This window comes from Chiloscyllium punctatum, chromosome 19 (assembly GCF_047496795.1).
Source record: "Chiloscyllium punctatum isolate Juve2018m chromosome 19, sChiPun1.3, whole genome shotgun sequence".
NCBI classification, from domain to species: domain Eukaryota; kingdom Metazoa; phylum Chordata; class Chondrichthyes; order Orectolobiformes; family Hemiscylliidae; genus Chiloscyllium; species Chiloscyllium punctatum.
In genome coordinates, this window is record NC_092757.1 from 98,127,081 (window position 1) to 98,148,947 (window position 21,867).

At 43.3% G+C, this 21,867-nt stretch overlaps 1 protein-coding gene across 1 annotated transcript in view; it reads left to right on the top strand.

The window, feature by feature from the left end:
* The window catches only part of LOC140491253 (integrin alpha-E-like), a 344,341-nt gene that overhangs the window by 258,958 nt on the left and 63,516 nt on the right, over positions 1-21,867 (top strand). The window contains exon 28 of the mRNA XM_072589219.1: positions 17,800-17,866. Coding sequence (XP_072445320.1) covers positions 17,800-17,866 — 67 coding nt within the window. The remainder of the gene's footprint in view (positions 1-17,799; positions 17,867-21,867) is intronic.

A 21,867-nucleotide genomic window follows, 5' to 3' on the forward strand; every position in this document is an offset into this window, starting at 1 on the left:
TAGTTGTCTTGGTAGTGAGTAAAGATTAGAGTGGTGCTGGAAAAGCACAGTAGGTCAGGCAGCATCCGAAGACAGGAAAATCGACATTTTAGGCAGGAGCCCTTCATCAGTCCTTCCTGATGAAGGGCTCTTGTCCAAAACATCGATTTTCCTGCTCCTCGGATGCTGCCTGACCTGCTGTGCTTTTCCAGCATCACTCTAATATTGACTCTGATCTCCAGCATCTGCAGTCCTCACTTTCGTCCAGTCTTGGTAGTGAACCCATCAATGTGGTTCCTGCAGTATCCCATTAGACCTAGGAAAGATCGAAGTGCAATAACATCTCAGGAGAATGGAAGTCATTTTTTGGTCTCTTCATTTTTGGTCTATCTCCCTTTTCCTATGGGTGACTATCATTCCCAACTATGTCTAGGCTGTAGAATTTGCACCTTCTTTGGATTTGTTTTGCATCCTAGTCTGTAACAGATCGACAAATCCATCTAGGAGCTGAACGTGCTCCTCCTTTATTTCTGTTTGTAGAAGTAGGTCAGCCTAACCCTAACCTTAACCCTACAATCCTGATGAAGAGCTTATGCTCGAAACGCCGTCTCTCATGCTTCAGCTCCTCGGTTGCTGCCAGACTGGCTGTGCTTTTCCAGCACCACACTTTTTGACCACATACTGGATTAGGCAGTCAGGCTGGGAAACCCTTTCCAGTTTGTTAAAAATTGAGGGTAAGTTATGAAACTTTTGTGGTAGACAAGTCAAGTATACTGTCATTCCTGGAAGGTAAACATGAATTAGTATTGTCAGGACCAATTTAATGGTATGAACTAGAAACCATTACTGATATCAAGTACTATGAAGTACTTTGCTTGTGGGGCTTGCTTTATTATTATGGCTGGGCTGGTGGCTACTGTTGGTGCAGCAAGAGGGGTGACTTTATTAATGGTTAAATGCCATGAACCATCTGGTTTCCTGACCAGCCAAATTGGAGCATTATTATTAGTGGAGGTTACTGGTCACAGACTGTCATTCACCTTGGCGACCTCCCCCTCTGCCTGTCTGGGGAAACTGTATTGTCTTTGTGGTTTTGGATCAGACTCCTCAATTATCACCTCTCCCAGGATATGCCCACAGTCATGTTTATGCTGGGCAAATACCCCTTTGTGTTCCACTATCACCTCTCTCATAACCTCTCTCATTGTTAGGAGATTGAACCAAAACTCATCTATTATGCTGATTCGATTAGCATAATTTCCTGGTGAAATGATGAGTGGGGTGTTGCTAACCGGAGACAATTGCTATATGGAGACATTAATGGATCAAAAGTAAGGTTGCACCTAGTCATATAATCAACACTGAGGATGTCTTCTGCACCTGGGGAAAGATTGATTAAGATAGCAGGGTGCTGGCACGTAATGTCACCTAATTTCAATTCTGTCAGTTCAGTAATGTATCCTTCCTCTACATGGTCAGTGAATCCACTTAAACCAATAGTCCCTATGGTCTGCCAAGATAGATCATTAAATCGCAAGGTGTTCAGGTTTGTGCAGGATCCTCCGGTATCCTACAGGGTAGCCTCCTACCTTGCCATTGACAAGCGGTCTACCTAAACTATCCCACTTCATGTCACAGACCCACACTGGGGAGGCAGAAGCCTGACACTGTCGTGCAGATGCCTCATAGGTTGGGAGTGGAGGGAAATACATGGTTGGCTAGTGCCCACAGCATGGACTGGAGCCTGCTGAATTGGGCCTTCTAACAGGAATTGGTGACTCCCTCTATCACCCCTTGGTCCCGTTACATTCAGTGGTCCCTGTGGCTGAGTGCGGCCGTGCATGGGGTTCTACATTCTTGCAGCAAAATGAGGACTGCAGAAGCTGGAGATCAGGGTCAAGATTAGAGTGGTGTTGGAAAAGCACAGCAGGTCAGGCAGCATCCGAGCTACATTCTTGCGCATAGTGTTCTGCATGCCCGCAGGGTTAGCACCACACTGGTTGGCCTGCTGTGCCCCTCTCTCTTTCCATGACTATTAGGGTGGAACTGGGTTTCTTTGGTACAAGGCCCTCCTCCTCCTTTATTCCTCCACACCAGACTCTGGTTGGAGGTTCAGAAAGGAAACATTTTTCCTTCTCTCTCAGTTTGCTCCTGTTTAGTTCAAAGGGTTCTTTCTCCCACATCTGGGACATTCTCCTCAGAACCCATGCCTCATTGTGGCTTGACTCTTTGGGATCAAAGTTCACATTTGCCTTCCTGTTCTTTTTGGTGGCATGTACAACGAGAGCCCTGGCCCACTTAGCTGAGTCAGCCTTGGACAACTGCTTTAGTCTCCGTAGACTCCCGAAAAGTACACTCCATAAGCAACTGGCAAAGGCAGTCGGGTGTTCAACCCGTCTACAGGGTCTCCTTTCTTGTTCCCAATTGCTGTATAGGATCACCTTTTTCATATCAGCATGGGTTCTGTCCCTATATTTAGTGAGGCTGGGATTGCAGACTGCACTGACTGGTTCAGACATATTATGATGAGTTTTACTTTCTCATTCTCTCTCTCGTCTAACCCACCTTCTGTTGACAGACCCTTTTAAAGCATGTAAATGGATCAGCCGATGACTCAAAATCTGGAATCTTTTTAGTGATTTTTGCTCATTGTGCCACTGTAAATGGGGTAGTGTATGTTATTGCTGGGGCATTAGCATCCCTGATCCATTTTTTGGTGATAATTGGGTTCATTGTCACAAGAGCTGTCCCCAGGGACACTGATGGAGTTGACTCCTCTGGGAAGGGTTGGGGTGAACCCCAATCCTCCAGGCACGTGGTGTACTGCTGTGTGTCTTCCCTGAGCTTGTCCTAGTCTATCCCTTGTTCTTCTCCTTCCTCTCTAGCTTCTCCATATGTGCGTATCACGGAGGAACCTCGATCATCCAAAGGACAAGGGCGGGGAGTATTTTGTTTGGTTAATTGAATGCCAGTTAACATAGTTTAGCCAAACATCAGGACCTCGCAACCTTGCTGGATAATCTGGTATTTGGATAATCGAATGCCGGAAAATCGAGGTTCCTCTGTATTCCATTGCAAATTGGTTTTAATTTCTCAATCTCCTGCAGGCACTGGGTGTGGTCTGCAGCTACCTGTTTCTTCTCCCTATCTGTCTGGTGCAATACTTTGACTGCGGCTTGCAAATCTGCACATTTATTTCTCAGTTGCCTTACCTCTTTCTCAGTGACCTCTTGAGCTGACACTGCGCACTGGATATCTTAGTATGCTCTTTCAAACAGAGTTTGGAATTGCCTCATGTATAGTAGGTTTGCCTGATTTCTCTGGTCCAGAGCTGCATTTTTTAGCTTTAACTCAATGATTTCCCTTTTTGCTTCCACTTGTTCCTTACGGATGGTTTTTAATTCCCGCTCTGTCCCTGGTAGTTGTCCTAGACAGCACATTATCACTGTGTTCTCAAGTTTGGGTCCCCACTTCCTTTGAGTTCTCCTAAAATCATCCCAATATTTCTGTCTTAGGGATCCTGGTCCTGTTTCATCGTTACAACAAAATTCGGTCCATGTGGGCCACTCTTTCTTACTAATATACTGCCTCAGTGTGGGACAATCCTGTACTCTGGCGCCTTTCAATGCCATCTTTCCCAAGGTGAAGGATTCAATAACGAGAGGTCACGCTTTTAAGGTGAGACGTGAAAAGTTTAAGGGGGATACACACAGTAAGTATTCACACAGAGAGTGGTGGGCGTTTGGAATGTGTTGTCAACAAAGGTGGTAGAGGCAGGCATGGTAGATTCATTTAAGATGCGTCTGGACAAATGCATGAGTAGGTGTGGAGCAGAGAGATGCAGATGCTTAGGAATTAGGCGACAGGTTTAGACAGTACATTTGGATCGGCTCAGGCTTGGAGGGCCGAAGGGCCTGTTCATGGTCTGTAAATGTTCTTTGTTCTTTGTTCATTTTCAATTAAACTGCAGAGTATGGGGGAGGATCAGACTGTTGGTTCGGATTTTGCTATATTCTGGTTCTGTTCACACCAGGCCTGTACCAACTTTTGGTATTTCCTTCCCTATCCCACTAGGAATCGCGTGCGCGCGCACACACACACACACACACACACACACACACAAAACAGTCATTTGCTTGATCAGGAGTAAACACCTGTTGGCTTTATCCTTTAAAGAACAGTTCACTTCAGACCTTTCAATTCCCTTCAATTTACTTGAATTCCTGGCCTTTGCAGGGGCCGGCTGTCCCCTTAACAACTGGCTCAGGCAAAATCTCAAGAAATATTAGGTTCCACAGGATTCAATCTCGGAGAGACAAAGTCACTTCTCGATGAGGTCCCCTCTGAGGTGCCAAGTTGTTGTGCCTTCCACAGTGTATTTAATCCTTCTATCTATCAAAGAAACTGTGAGTTGGCTCTTTAATAATAAACAATAATATTTATTTGTTTACAGAATTAATGCTATAACAACAGAATACACTATAAACTAATAAATCGATCAGAGCTCGATTATCCTGATTGATTGGACCCAATCAGACGTTGACATGTCATTGGTATGGTGGTCCTTGGGTATCCATTCCTGGAGATGTTAGGTGCACATAAGTCAGTTAGCCCTCTCTAAATAAGGGTGTGAGGTGAGGTTCAGATTTTCCTGGGGATGACATTCAGGTCGAGGCCTTGGAACACTTCAACCCCAGGGCATCAATGTGGACTTCACCAGTTTCCTCATTTCCCCTCCACCCACCTTACCCCAGTTCCAACCTTCCAGCTTAGCATGATCCTCATGACCTGTCCTACCTGCCAATCTCCCTTCCTACCTATCCGCTCCACCCTCCTTTCTGACCTATCACCTTCATCCCCACCTCCATCCACCTATTGTACTCTTGGCTACCACTCCTCCCATTTATCTCTCCACCCCGGAGGCTCCCTGCCTTCATTCCTGAAAAAGGGCTTTTGCCCGAAACGTCGATTTTCCTGCTCCTCGGATGCCACCTGACCTGCTGTACGTTTCCAGCACCACTCTAATCTAGACTCTGATCTTCAGCATCTGCAGTCCTCACTTTTGCCCTGTATGTAGCTGCAGCCTGTCTGGATTCTGCAAAATGTTTATTAGCACAGTCACTTTGGTCAAGGCTTGTTTCAGTTTCCCAGCATGCCTCATTTATTGTCCATTTTTCATAAATTCATCATGTTTGAGCAGTCTATCCAGCCACACCTAATTGCCCAGAGGGTATTTTAGAGTCAACCACATTGTTATAGGTCTGGAGGCACATGTAGGCCAGTCCAGGTAAGATTTCCTTCCCGAAAGGACATTAGTGAACCGAATGGGTTTTTGAGACAGTTGGTGATGGTTTCATGGTCATCATTAGACTCTTAATTCCAGAATTTTATTGGATTCAGATACCACCATATGCCATGGTGGGATTTGAACCTGGGTCCCCAGAACATTACCTGGGTCTAACAGTGCAATAATGCCACTATAAGATCATCTCCCCAAAGGTAAAATTAATGCTTTATATTTTATTGACCAGAATATCTCCACAAATTCCTGTTGTATTCTCTGATCTGTGCAAATCGTGTGGCCCTTTTACACCTTTAGAATTCTAATCTCTACTTTTCTCCCCCAATTTATTCTTTGTTCACACTTATCGCTTGTTAAATGCAAGCACCAGGTCTTTTTACTTTTGTCTTTAAAACTGAAGACTGCATTGAGAGATAGAACTATCATTAAAACAAGGATTTAACAGGATACTGCATAACTTCACAGCAAAGAATTCAATACCTTTTGTGAATTCTGTTTTTATGGCAATGGACAAATCATGAGCTAAGGATTGTTTAAAAGTGAAGCTGATTTGTTCTCAGCTAATTGAACTGGTTGGAGCTGGAAGCAAGTTGCAGAGACAAAGAGAATGAGAAAAGTGTGCTGTTATTCTCTGCAGCAGAACTGTTTCCTGATGTAACAAAAAACTTGAAGAAATCAATTACCTTTTCTGCAGCAGTGCACGTGAAATGATAAATCAGAGACATTTTTGAAGTGAATCAGTTGCTCTGTACATCTCACAAACCAGTGGAAGTGTGAAGGTTGTAATGAGGTCAGCCAGCTGGACAATGTAGAATATGAGTTCACTAATTGGGGCTGTTTGTCTTTTCCAACCAAGGAGCCCTGCATGACATATAAAAAAAGATGAGCATCAGAGATACTGACACTCTGATTCCTGACTCTGTATGAGGCAGTACTATAGTCAAGGACAGTGTATGTGTAAATAAATGTACTTAGTCATGGGAACCAGCCTCTGTGAATTTATTTTAGGAAGCTTCAAAAGAAAGACAATTGAACACTAAGAACTTGGCGAGCTGAAGAAGGATCATCTCAACATCAGAATCAGGGACCAAAGACCACTGAATTTACGTGACAATTTTTTTTGTAACTCCACAAATAATCTGTTTTTCCTATCTGACTTTATGTTTGTAGAGTAAGGGGACGTTTATAAGGGTTTTAGAGTTTTAATTAAGCATGTTATATGTGAATGATTTATACCTGTTGACCTGTAGCTATAGTTTATTTTCTTATAATAAATAATAATTCCTGTTTAGTGCGGAAATCTGGTGCTATTATAATATTGTTCTGAAGGTCAGGTAAATTGGAGTATGGTCTGTACTTTTAAAACAGCTTTAATATTTGGTATAACTTTGTGAATAATAGGACTCAATTTATGTTACCTCAGCGGGTATAGATTATTATGACTAACCCTCCCCCTTTTATTTAAGTTCCCTAGTACCCTGCAGGCAACACAGCCACTTAAAATCTTACTCTTTGCTACAGAAAAATATGTCAGTCTCCAATACTATGCTGTATCAAAGTTTGTGAGAAGATTTGTAGCTCAGATGCTTGTTGTTGTGGTTCTGTTCACCGAGCTGGGAATTTGTGTCGCAAATGTTTCGTCCCCTGTCTAGGTGACATCCTCAGTGCTTGGGAGCCTCCTGTGAAGCACTTCTGTGTTGTTTCCTCCGGCATTTATACTGTTTGTCTCTGCCGCTTCTGGTTGTCAGTTCTAGCTGTCCGCTGCAGTAGCCAGTATATTGGGTCCTGGTCGATGTGTTTGTTGATAGAATCTGTGGATGAGTGCCATGCCTCTAGGAATTCCCTGGCTGTTCTCTGTTTGGCTTGTCCTATAATAGTAGTGTTGTCCAAGTCGAACTCATGTTGCTTGTCATCTGCATGTGTGGCTACTAAGGATAGCTGGTCGTGTCGTTTCATGGCTAGTTGGTGTTCATGGATACAGATCGTTAGCTGTCTTCCTGTTTGTCGTATGTAGTGTTTTGTGCAGTCCTTGCATGGGATTTTGTACACTACGTTAGTTTTGCTCATGCTGTGTATCGGGTTCTTTGTCATGGTGCATTGTTGTCTGAGAGTGGCTGTTGGTTTGTGTGCTGTTATGAGTCCTAGTGGTCGTAGTAGTCTGGCTGTCAGTTCAGAAATGTTCTTCATGTATGGTAACGTGGCTAGTCCTTTGGGTTGTGGCATGACCTCATTCCGTTGTCTTTCCCTTAGGCATATGTTGATTAAATTGCGTGGGTATCCATTTTTGGCGGATACATTGTAGAGGTGTTCTTCTTCCTCTTTTTGCAGTTCTGGTGTGCTGCAGTGTGTTGTAGCCCTGTTGAACAGTGTCTTGATGCAACTTCTTTTGTGTGTGTTGGGGTGGTTGCTTTCATAGTTCAGGACTTGGTCTGTGTGTGTGGCTTTCCTGTAAACCTTTGTGGTGAATTCTCCGTTCGGTGTTCTCTGTACCATCATGTCTAGGAATGGGAGTTGTTTGTCCTATTCTTCTCTCTAGTGAATCTGAATCTAGTGGTGTTGATGATCCGGTATGTTCTCTATTTCTGTGTTTTTAATTATTACAAAGGTGTCCTCCACATATCTGACCCAGAGTTTGGGTTGAATTTGCGGGAAAACCGTTTGTTCTAATCTTTGCATTACAGCTTCTGCTCTCAGTCCAGAGATGGGTGAGCCCATGGGTGTGCCGTTGATTTGTTCATATATCTGGTTGTTGAATGTGAAGTGTGTTGTGAGGCACAGGTCCAGTAGTTTGAGTATGCAGTCTTTGTTGATAGGTTCCCCGTCTTGTTGTCTGTTGTGTATGTCCAGCAGGTTGGCTATTGTTTCTCTGGCTAGGGTTTTGTCGATAGAGGTGAACAGTGCCGTTACATTGAATGAGACCATAGTTTCCTCCTTGTCTATATGTATATTTCTGATGATGTCCAAGGATTCCTGTGTTGACTGTATAGAGTGTCTACTATTATAGGACAAGCCAAACAGAGAACAGCCAGGGAATTCCTAGAGGCATGGCACTCATCCACAGATTCTATCAACAAACACATCGACCAGGACCCAATATACTGGCTACTGCAGCGGACAGCTAGAATTGACAACCGGAAGCGGCTGATTCAAATCACTATAAATGCCGGAGGAAACAACACAGAAGTGCTTCACAGGAGGCTCCCAAGCACTGAGGATGTCACCTAGACAGGGGACGAAACGTCTGCAACACAAATTCCCAGCTCAGCGAACAGAACCACAACAACTATACTGCATCCTCCAACTACTACTCTGATCTTTGTTCCACCCCATTAGAATTACTTCCTTTACTGTGGTAACATGGTCAGTTAGTTGTTCTACAGTGCAGCCCTCAATCTCATCCAAACAAGCTGAAAGTATCTTAAATCTGTTGAATAATTGCCAAAGCTGAACTTCCTCCATCCTCTGCATTCCAATACCTCATTTACAGTCATACCCTCCTATCTTAATCCCATAGTTTGCTCCTGGAAAAGTATAGGAACATAAGAACAGGAGTAGACCATTCAGCCCATGAGCATGCTTGACCATTCAATAAGATCATGGCTGATCTTTATATCAATTATTTTGAAACCAAGGCTACCTACTGGAGGTCTGGTATTTGTCATCTGGGGCTATCCACATACATCTCATCAACACAGATAACAAAATGGGTGGCTCACTGGTTAGCACTGCGGCCTCCCTGTTCCAGGTACCCAAGTTCGATTCCAGCCTCAGGCGACTGTCTGGGTGGAGTTTGCACATTCTCCCTGTGTCTGTGTGGGTTTCCTCCAGGTGCTCTGGTTTCCTTCCACAATCTTAAATGTGCAGGCCAGGGGTGAATTGGCCAAGTTAAAATTGCCCATCAGGGATGTGTAGGTTGGGGGTAAATGTAGAGTAATGGGGTTTCGATGGGATACCCTTTGGAGGGTTGGTGTGGACTTGTAGGGCTGAAGGGCCTGTTTCCATGCTGTGGGGATTCTATTCTATGAAAAGATTTATGTTTAAGAATGTCCATTATTCAGCAAACAAAGCAATCTTGAAACTATGAAAGATCTCCAGAATCCCACCAGAAAGTCAGGACATCATTTTAACACTTGCTGAGCCCTTCACAACACTCTTACACAATGAAGACGACAAAGAGACACAGCTGAAAGGGAATAGGCCATGACAGGTCAGAGGCTGCCTGACACCAAAATGTGCAGCTGTCAGAGCTGGCCAGAAAAATCAAAAATTAATATTCATGATCCTCTACAAAAAGGGATCAAGTGATTGCTATAAGTCAAGCCCCATATTCCCAGAGTCATGTCAAATGTTAACTTTTTTTAAAGTACAAACCATTCCCCAATTTAGCTCAAATAATGAAAAATATTTCCTGGTTTCATCATTAGAATCCCTACAGTGTGCAAACAGGCCCTTCAGCCCAACAAGTCCACACCGACCCTCCAAAGAGTAACTCACTAGAGCCATTCCCCTACCCTATATTTACCCCAACTAATACACCTAACCTACACATCCCTGTGGGCAATTTAGCATGGCCAATTCACTTAACCTATATACCTTTGGACTGTGGGAGAAAACTAGAACGAACCCAGGTAAGCACAGAGAGAATGTGCGAACTCTACCCAGATAGTCACCTGAGGCTGGAATTGAACCTAGGCCTGGTGCTGGAAGGCAGCAGTGCTGACCACTGAACCATCGTGCCACCCTAGAGATGATTTGACTTCAGCTAGCCTTTGATGTTCAGTTAACTTTCTCTAGAAGCTTCCATTGGTTTATAAGAAGTAGAGTGTCACTGATTTGCTTGGGTACTGTGTCTGATTTATCATTTCAAAAGTAACAGCTCACAGGAAAGGTAACTGGTTTTCTTCAAATTTAAGTTGATTTGTCTTTGCTGCTGAGAACAGTTTCTGCTGGGGAGAACAACAGCATTACCTCTCTCTTTGTGTCTGTATCTCTAGTTCCAGTTAGCCGAGAACAAATCAGCTTCATTTGTAAATAACTCCTCGGCTCCTGATATTCTGCAGATTGCTGGAACCCACAATCATAGCTGGATCCTCCCTAACCCACTGCAAGTCATTTTCCAGCTCAGAGCGGATATCCTAGAACCAGACAGACAACACAGCCATTTGGACTCTCACTTGTTGCTGCAGAGAACAGTGCCAATTGACCAGGCTGAACTGACCCCCGACTGCCACAATATTACATTTGGCTCCCCCAACTTTGGTGGTTTCCTGTACCACAATGCCAGGGTCATTTCACTCATCCATCCCACAGTCCCCCACTCTCATGAAAGCACCTCATACTTGGGGCAGCATAGTGGCCCAGTGGTTAGCACTGCTGCCTCACAGTGCCAGGGACCTGGGTTCAATTCCCGTCTCGGGCACGTGTCTGTGTGGAGTTTGCACATTCTCCCTGTGTCTGCGTGGGTTTCCTCCGGGTGCTTCGGTTTCCTTCCACAGTCCAAAGATGTGCAGGTTAGGTGAATTGGCCATGCTAAATTGCCCATAGTGTTGGGTGCATTAGTCAGGGGTAAATGTAGGAATATGGGTCTGGGTGGGTTGCTCCTCAGAAGGGTCAATGTGGGCTTGTTGGGCCAAAGGGCCGGTTTCCACACTGTAGGGAATCTAATCTAATCATACTTGTTGGACAATTACAGAGATTGACGATCCTATCCTCACGCTCCCCATAACTGTCTTCCTTGCAGTCACTTCCTCGCTCTGACCATATCAGAGCATCCATGCTAAAAGGTATGACTGCCCTCTGGTACATTGAATCCAGTAACCTACCTTCTTCCCAAAGCTTCGCAGTCTCTGTCTTATGCTCTCCACCTCATAAGTTCTTAACTGAAGTTGCTGAAATTTCAAACACATACTGTAAATATGTTTACCCTGAATCACGAAAAAAGGTTCATGATCCTCGACAAAAAGGGATCAAGTGATTGCCATAAATCAAGCCTCTATATTCCTGGAGACATTTCAAATGTTAACCTTTTTAAAAGTACAGACTCTGAGCTCGCACATACTGAAATTTTGATGCACCACCTATAATACTAATCTTAATGAATTGTTAATTAATTATTTAGTTATATTATTCACTCATTTATGTTCTATTTTACATATTATAACTTAACCATCAATATGTATATTATGATAAACCTTTAGAATAGGCTTCACTTGTTAACAACCACAGCTAAAAAACAGAGTTCACAATATTTATTAAATTCCTTGCCGTGAAATTATGGAGCCACCCTGGTAAATCTCTGTTTTTGAAACCAGTTCTTCTACTTGCAATCCACAGTTTTTAAAGATGGCAAAAATAAACCAACATAAAATGAAGGATGAGAGGTTGTGCGTAGTCAGTATGAGGAGCTAGAAGTGAAATTAAAAAGCCAAATATCAAAGGTCATAATCTCTGGCTTATTACCTGGAACATGAACAAACTGGCAAAGTGCAAATAAGATTGCAGAAAGGAGTACAGAGCTCAAACACTGATGTGCGAGAAATGGGTTCTAGTTCATGGGGCACTGATGCCAATACTTGGGAAAGTATGATCTGTAACAGTGGGATGGCCAACTCCTAGCAATATTTTCATTACACTATTAAATCAGAGACCCAGAAAATGTATGGGGACCAGGGTTTGAATCTTGCCTTGCAGAATGTGGAATTTGAATTCAACAAAATTCTGGAATTAGAATCCAACAATGACATTGAAACCATTGTTGATTGTTAGAAAGACCCATCTGATTCACTAAAGTCCTTTAGGGAAGGGAACTGATATCCTTACCTGGTCAGGCTGACATGTGACTTCACACCCACAGCAATGAGGTTGACTCTTAACTGCCTGCTAAACAATAAATGGCCAGTGATGCCCGTGTCTTGTCAACAAATTAAACAAAAGCCTGATCTGTGCTGGGGTTGATGTTCCAGCAAGCTGCATAAGAAGTGAAGTTGGGAGGACTTTAAATTCGATAAAATTTAAGAAGATGTCATAACTTAAAGAGTAGAGACAAGCCATGACGGAAAGGTAATACTAGGGGAGATGGTGAACAGACCATGAGAGGAGGTGGTAGGAGGTTTGCTAAAGCTCTTTAGGGAAGGAAATTCACCATCGTAAACTTGTCTCGCCTATATGTGACTCCAGCACACAGCAATATGGTTGACTCTTGACTGCTGTCTGAAATGGCCTAGTAAGCCCCTCAGGGTAAAAACAATGACTGCAGATGCTGGAAACCAGATTCTGGATTAGTGGTGCTGGAAGAGCACAGCAGTTCAGGCAGCATCCAAGAAGCTTCAAAATCGACATTTCGGGCAAAAGCCTTCATCAGGAATAAAGCTTTATTCCTGATGAAGGGCTTTTGCCCGAAACGTCGATTCCGAACCTAGTAAGCCCCTCAGTTGTAACAATTGTGAGAAAGTCTCAAAAACAAAATTAAGGTAAACAGACCCCTTGCATCAACCTAGGCACCAGAAACAATACAGCCCTATGGAGCCTGCAAAGTCCTCCCTACGAACATTGGGTGCTAAATCTAGGGGAGTTTTCTCACAGACTACGCAAGTAACAGTTTGACACAGCCATACTCACAGAATCATAACTGACTGATGTCACAAACAGCACCTATGTTCTGTCCAACTAACAGGACAGCTTAAACAGCAGTGGTGTATTGGCAAGTGAAAGTTCCCCTGGGATGTTGAATCCAGACACCATGAAGTCTGATGGTACTAGATTAACCATGGGTAAGGAATCCTTTTGCTGATTATCACATACTGTCCACCTTTGGTTGATGAATCAGTTCTCCTCCATATTGAACACCCCTTAGAGGTGGCAGTAGAGTGGCAGAATGTACTCTGGGTAGGGGATTTCAATGTCCACCACCAAGAATGGCTCTATAATAGCACTACTGATTGAGCTACTAGAGAGCCAAAGGACATAACTGCTAGACTGGGTCTGTGGCAAGTGATGAAGGAACAAACAAGAGAGAAAAAGATACTTTACCACATCAGTACCAACCTGCCTGCTGAATGATAGTATCAGTAGGAGTAACCATGCTTTCTTTTCTAATTACCATTATGCTTCCTGTTGCTTTCCCCTTCCCTTCCTCCCATTTCACCAGCTTATCCTTTTCGCTAGATCGGTTCAGATGGAGTTTGTCACAACAGTACAGATCTGTCCTGTTCCAAAATCGATGCCACTGTCCCATGAAATAGAATGACTCCTTTAGCCACGTGTTTACTTCCCTAATTTTCCTATCCCTACGCCAATTTGCATGTAGATCCAGTAATAATCTGCAGATTGAGAATCTGTTCCTTAATTTCATTTCTCGTGCTTTGCAATCCCCAAACAGGTCCTCCTTCCTAGCCCTGCCCATGTTGTTTGTCCCAACATAGACCACAACATCTGGATCCTCGCCCTCCGGCTCCAATATCTTTTAAAGCCTTGGATGTAGGTTTGCTCGCTGAGCTGGAAGGTTCATTTCCAGATCTTTCGTTACTCTACTAGGTAACATCTTCAGTGGGCCTCAGGCAAAGCAATGCTGAAAATTCCTGCTTTCTGTTTATATATCTGGGTTTCTTTGGGTTGGTGATGTCATTTCCTGTGGTGATGTTATTTCCTGTGGTGAAGTCACTTCTTGTTCCCTTTCTCAGACGGCCTAACTCAATGTGTTTGTTGATCGAGTTCTGGTTGGGATGCCATGCTTCTAGGAATTCTCATGCATGTCTTTGCCTTGTCCTAGAATGGATGTATTGTCTCAGATGAAGTTGGTGTCCTTCCTTATCTGTATGTAAGGATATTAGTGAGAGAGGGCACGTCTTTTTGTGGCTAGTTGGTGTTCATGTATCCTGGTGGCTAGTTTTCTGCCTGTCTGTCTAATGTAGTGTTTGTTACAGTCCTTATCCCGGTATTTTGTAAATGACATTAGTTTTGCTTGTCTCTATAGGGTCTTTCAAGTTCATTAGCTGCTGTTTTCATGTGTTGGTGGGTTTGTGGGCTACCATGATGCCAAGGGGTCTGAGTAGTCTGGCAGTCATTTCCAAGATGTCTTTGATGTAGGGGAGAGTGGCTAGGGTTTCTGGATGTGTTTTGTCTGCTTGCTTGCGTTTGTTCCTGAGAAATCGACGGACTGTGTTCATTGGGTACCCATTCCTTTTGAATGCACGATATAGGTGATTTTCCTCTGCTCTATGTAGTTCCTCTGTGCTGTAGTGTGTGTTGGCTCGTTGAAAAAGTGTTCTGATGCAGCTTCGTTTGTGGATGTTGGGATGATTGCTTCAAGCCGGTCAAAGAAAGCCCTCACCCTAGCACCGGGCAGAGAACACAATATGCAGGACTGCAGGACTCTCGATTCTGCTTACAAAGGATGCTATTAATCCCCCTATTATAGAGTGCCCACAACTACAACTTGACTTTTTGCTCCCCCTTCTTGAATGGCCTCCTGTACCACGGTGCACTGGTCAAATGGATCATCTTCTCTTCAGCCTTTTTCTTCATCCTCACAGGGAACAAGTACCTCATATCTGTTGGACAAAGTCAAGAGCTGAGAGTCCTCTGCTGTCGAATCCAGGATTCTCCCACCTGCCTCACTTGCAATCACACCCTGCTGTTCCCGATCACTGAGCTCTTAATTTACCAGGTGTGACCGTCTCCTGAAACAAAGCATCCGGGTACTTCTCCACCTCCCGAATTTGAATCTTGGATTCCAGCTCATTAGCTCCGAGCCAAAGTTCTTTGAGAAGCCAACACCTGCTACAGATGTAGTCACTGCAGTTCACAATGGGATCAGCCACCTTACAGATACAGCTACAGCACATCACCTGACCAGCCTTCTCTTCTTAGTTAATAATTTTATTAATGAGTTAATTACTTTATTAATACTTCTTTGTTGTGTTCTTTTTCAAATTTAGTGCAGATTTCCTACCAGTCTCTTCCCTGTGATCACTCTAGTGTTCTTTCACAGCATCATTGTGCCCTGAGCTCAGTTAGGTTTATACTTGCTTTGTGCTGCTGCTCCATCCTCCGACTGCTCCCTGCAGACTCGGAAGCAGGCCATTTGGTCCATTACGTCCACACCGACCCTCTGAAGAGCATCCCACCCAGAGCCCCCAACCCTAACCCCCACCTCACACCACCCCCCCCACCCCCGAATCCCTGTAACCATCATTTCCCATAGCTAATCCACCTAGCCTACACATCTGTGGACACGATGGGCAACTTACCCACTTATCGTACATTCTCCCTTTATCGTGCCTGAATCCTCTATACCCTGGTATATTGAGCTGCCAGTCCTGTCCTGCATAGAATAGAAGAGCAAAGAAGTGATGTTGAACCTATATAAGACACTTTTTATTTCTTAGCTGGAGTATTTTGTACAGTTGTGGGCATCACATTGTTGGAAGGATATGAATGTATTAGAGACAATGCAAAGCAAAGTTTAAAGTTGTTAGGTGGTTGTTTTCAACCAGTGCAGATGCAATTGGCCAAAGGGCCTTGTTCTGTGCTGTAAACCTCAATGGCTGTGAGACATCTATGACAGGAAGTGATTTACAAGAATGATTCCAGGGATGAGAAATTTGAGTCAAAATGATAGATTGAAGAAATTGGGACTATTTTTCTTAGAGAGAAGAGGACTGAGAGGAAATCAGAGAAAAAAACTTTTTTTTACAGCATGTAGTTAGGATATGGATTGCACTGCCTGGAAATTTGGGGGAGGCACGTTTAATTAAAGCACTGAATAGAGCATTGGACAATTATTTTAATAGAAATAGTATTCAAGGGTATGGGAGAAAAGTAGTAGATTAATACTAAGTGTTCATTTGAAAGGCTGGCACAGGCACAGTGGGCTGAATGACCTTATTCTTCCCCCTAAATCTTGTGTGGTTCTGTGAATTTTGTACATCTCCCTTCATCCTCCTCTGTTCCAAGGAAAACAATCTTAGCTGATTCAATCTTTCCTTAGATCTACATTTTCCCAGTTGTGTCAACATAAATCATAAATCTTTTACAAACCCTCTCTTGTGGAATTGCATCTTTTCTATAATGAGGTGACCAGAACTACACACTGTGGTCAAGTTGTTCCTGAACTAATACTTTGTCAAAGATGACCTCTCTGATCTTATCATTTGCTAATAAAGAAAGGACTTCATATATCTTCTGAACTAACATGGCAAGCAGTCCCATTACCAGTGATCTGTGGGGTATTTATTCCAAAATCCTTCATTTCTTCTGCACTTCTGAAAATTTTCCAAATAATCATGTGTTCTTTGCCTTGTTTGGGCTCTCCAAATTTACCAGTCATATTTCTCAGGGTTGAGTTTCCTTTCTTATCTAATACTTAAGTCCATGGATTTCTTGTTGGTGGAAATACATTGGAAAGACAGTTATTTGTTACTTCTGATCTCTGAAATGTCCTTGTAACCACTGTATTTATACAGCAGCCATGGTCAGATCTGAACCCGTGTCCTCAAAGCCTTTACATTATTGGTCCAGTAGCATTGCCGTTATGCCACTGAATTATATTGCTGTGTCTTCTCTATTTTCATTGGACTTAGTTCCAAGAACTCCTCTGTAACAGCACTGGGAGAAAGTGAGGACTGCAGATGCTGGAGATCAGAGTCGAGAGTGTGACGCTGGAAAAGCACAGCAGGTCAGACAGCATCCAAAGATCAGGAGAATTGACATTTCAGGCATAAGCCCTTCATCAGGAATAAGGCTTGAGGTTCAGGGCTGAGAGATAAAAGGGAGGAGAGTGGGGTTAGTGGGAGGTAGCTGGGAAAGCGATAGGTGGATGAAAGTATCAGAGAAGGTATAGGTCAGAGGGGGCAATGATGGACGGATCCGGAAGGCAGTGCTGAGTTGGAGGCTTGGAACTGGGATAATGTGGGGGGAGGGAAAATGAGGAAGCTGTTGAAATTCGCATTTATCCCGTGTGGTTGCAGGGTCCCAAGGTGGAATATGAGACATTCCTGCTCCAGGTGTCAGGTGGTAACAGTTTGGTGGTGGAGGAGGCCCAGGACCTGCATGTCCTTGATGGAGTGGGAGGGGGAGTTGAAGTGTTCAGCCACGGGGCAATAGGGTCAGTGGGTGCGGGGGTCTCAGAGAAGTTCTCTGAAACAATCCACAAGAAGATATCCTGTCTCCCCGATTTCGAGGAGACCACACCGGATGCAACAGATACAGTCAATGACATTGGTAGAGGTACAGGTGAATTTCTGATGCCCGAAATATCGATTCTCCTGCTCCTCGGACCTACTGTAACAGCACTGTGCATGCACTGACCCCAAAAAGGCTGTGGCAGTTCAAGTTGAAACTCATGGCACCTTCTCAAGAACAATAGAGATGGGCAATAAATGTTGACCTTACCAGTAATGTTTAGATCTCAGAAATGAGTAAAGTATATTGTCAGCTTTGTGTTTTTTAATTGAGTGAGGCTCTGAATGAAAAATCATGTAAGAAGTTCCTAATTAATCAATATGTTCAATTTGTTACAGAAATCAAATAACAGAAGTTGACATTCGCAATAAAGCTGTGGATGAGACTGTGAAATTTAATTTTCAGGTATATATGCTGTGTTTGCCTGTGATTAATTCTTCATTATGGTTTGGATTAGATTTTATTACAATCATTCAAATCTGCAGAGTGATAAAATTATTATTGCCACATCCAGACAGGTAAAACATACAAATCCTTCTCTCAAAGGGATAATACAATTTCAATTCTTTAAACAAATGTTGATTCATTTTAACAGTTTTAAAGGAAATAATTTTATTCTGAATTTGGTATTAATGTAGGTGTAAGGCTAACCCCATGGGTGAGTAGAGAGGCATTAATTTTTAGATGTTTGTGATTACAGTTTCCTAATATAAACAGTTGATGATTTATTACAATTTTCTGATAATTTATTGAAAAGCAACAGTTTAGATATTGTACATAAATCAATTAGACAAAGAAAGGAAAAGTACAAACAGTTAGAAATGAGAAGATTTTACTGATCTCGAAATCATCCTACAGAATGGAAGAGTAGAGGCAGCTCACTCCCATGTCACAGTGGTTTTGCACCATTTTCTGGTGGTCTTTGAGTGGTCTCGTTACCAACAGTCTTTGTTCATCCCTCGGGCTGATGTATGGGAACTCCCAGTCTTCCCTCAAGAAGATTTCCGTGGATCTTCTTGCCACTTCCTCTCATTCTGTCCTTGTTAATATATCTTATTTTGAGTAATAAAATAAAACAAAGAACTGTGGATGTTGGAGATCCTGAAACCAAAACAGAAATTGCTGGTGAAACTCAGCAGATCTGGCAACAGTTCTGATGAAGAGTCATCGGGCACAAAATGTTAACTCTGCATTCTTCCCACAGATGCTGTTAGACTTGCTAAGTTTCACCAGCAATTTCTGTTTTTGTTACCTCATCTTGGGGGCTGGCTATCAGCATAATATTAATCACCTGTCTAACCTCACTTGGCCAATAGTCATGGGACAGTTATTCAGATGACTTATCCCTTTGTATATCTCTATCTTAAGGTTAGTTTTCATTCCTTCAAGAATCCAAAACCTTCTTATTTCTAACAGTGCATTGACAATTGGATAAGGATGACACCTAATAAATCTTTGACAGGAGTTGGAACCCTGACGATTCTTATGACCTCTTCTTTGTTTTCATGTAGAGATATGTTAAAGTTTGCAAAAGGCTAGTTACTAATGTGACAGAATTTGATGAGGTCTCATGTAATGCAGGAAATACTAAATTTGTAATGCTAATTTAACACAGGTTTAAGTGGACCCCCAATTCTCAACAAGAAGGGTACACTATTTAATGAGCAGAAGGGTTGATAGTCCATTGGATTGGGTTCAAAAGAGTTGGCAAAAAAGGGGAAATGTTTTACTCAGCAAATTGTACTCTGAAGTGTACTTCCTGAAAGGGTGGTGAAAACACTTTCAAATGGGAAGAATCTTGTGCTGCTGCCATGAGGAGGAAGAAAAGTGGTTGGGCAAGAGAGCACAAATCAGATTCCTGATTGTGGGATGAAAGTTTATAATTAATAGAGTCATAGAGTCTTACAGCACAGAGACAGGCCCTTAGCCCAAACTGGTCCATGCCAGCCAAAATGTCCATCAACACAAGCTCCATTTCCCTGCACTTGGCCAATATCCTTCTCAACCTTTCCTATCTGTGTATTTGTCCAAATGTTTTTTAAATGTTAATGTACCAGCTTCAACCACTTCACTGGCACATCATTCCATATGTGTAATTTTTTTTAAGAATACAGCACAGTACAGGCCCTTCGGCCCTCGATGTTGCGCCGATCAAAGCCCACCTAACCTACACTAACCCACTATCCTCCATATACCTATCCAATGCCCGCTTAAATACCCATAAAGAGGGAGAGTCCACCACTGCTACTGGCAGGGCATTCCATGAACTTAGGACTCGCTGAGTGAAGAACCTACCCCTAACATCAGTCCTATATCTACCCCCCCTTAATTTAAAGCTATGCCCCCTTGTAATAGCTGACTCCATACGTGGAAAAAGGTTCTCACTGTCAACCCTATCTAACCCCCTAATCATCTTGTACACCACTATCAAGTCACCCCTAAATCTTCTTTTCTCCAATGAAAACAATCCCAAGTGCCTCAGCCTTTCCTCATAGGATCTTCCTACCATACCAGGCAACATCCTGGTAAACTTCCTCTGCACCCGTTCCAGTGCCTCCACATCCTTCCTATAGTATGGCGACCAAAACTGCACACAATATTCCAGATGCGGCCGCACCAGAGTCTTATACAACTGCAGCATGACCTCAGGACTCCGGAACTCAATTCCTCTACCAATAAAAGCCAGTACGCCATATGCCTTCTTCACTGCACTATTTACCTGGGTGGCAACTTTCAGAGATCTGTGTACATGGACACCAAGATCCCTCTGCTCTTCCACACTACCAAGTATCCGACCATTAGCCCAGTACCCCATCTTTTTGTTACTCTTACCAAAGTGAATCACCTCACACTTAGCCACATTGAACTCCATTTGCCACCTTTCTGCCCAGCTCTGCAGCTTCTCTATATCCCGCTGTAATCTGCCACATCCTTCCTCACTGTCTACAACTCCTCCGACTTTCGTATCATCCGCAAACTTGCTCACCCAACCTTCTAACCCTTCCTCCAGGTCATTTATAAAAATGACAAACAGCAATGGTCCCAAAACAGATCCTTGCGGAACACCGCTAGTGACGGCACTCCAAGATGAACCTTTGCCATCAACTACTACCCTCTGTCTTCTTCCAGCCAGCCAATTCCTAATCCAAACCTCCAACTCACCCTCAATGCCATATCTCTGTATTTTCTGCAGTAGCCTACCATGGGGGACCTTATCAAACGCCTTACTAAAATCCATATATACCACATCTACCGCTTTCCCCTCATCTACCTCCTTAGTCACCTTCTCAAAGAATTCAATAAGGTTTGTGAGGCACGACCTGCCCTTCACAAAACCATGCTGACTATCCTTGATCACATTATTCTTATCCAGATGTGCATAAATCCTATCCCTTACAATTCTCTCTAAGACTTTGCCCACAACAGAAGTGAGACTCACTGGCCTATAGTTACTAGGATTATCCCTACTCCCCTTCTTGAACAAGGGAACCACGTTTGCTAGCCTCCAGTCCTCTGGCACTACTCCTGTAGACAAAGAGGACACAAAAATCAAGGCCAATGGCTCTGCAATCTCCTCTCTTGCTTCCCAGAGAATCCTAGGATAAATGCCATCAGGCCCAGGGGACTTATCTATTTTCACCCTTGCCAGAATTTCCAACACCTCTTCTCTACATATCTCAAAGCCATCCATTCTACTTATTCGTGCCTCAGTATTCATATCGACAACAATGTCCTGTTCCTGAGTGGATACTGACGAAAAGTATTCATTCAGTGCCTCCCCAATCTCTTCAGCCTCCACACGCAACTTCCCATTACTATCCTTGATTGGACCTATTCCTTCCCTAGTCATTCTTTTATTCCTAACATACCTATAGAAAGCCTTAGGGTTTTCCCTAATCCTACCAACTAAGGACCTTTCATGTCCCCTCCTTGCTGCTCTTAGCTCTCTCTTCAGGTCCTTCTGTGCTACCTTATAACTCTCAATCGCCCCTATTGAACCTTCACGCCTCATCTTTACAAAGGCCGCCCTCTTCCATTTAACAAGGGATTCCAATTACTTATTAAACCACGGCTCCCTCACATGACCCTTTCCTCCCTGCCTGATAGGTACGTACTTATCAAGGACACTCAATAGTTGCTCCTTGAACAAGTTCCACATATCAATTACGCTCTTGCCTTGGAATCTACTTTTCCAATCCACACATCCTAAGTCATGCCTCACCGCATCATAATTTCCCTGCCCCCAGCTATAACTCTTGCCCTGTAGTACACACTTATCCCTCTCCATCACTAGAGTAAAAATCACCGAATTGTGGTCACTGTCCCCAAAGTGCTCACCTAATTTTGCCCCTGAGATTCCCATTCATTCTTTCCCCTTCTATCTTAAACTGATGTCCTCCCGTCCT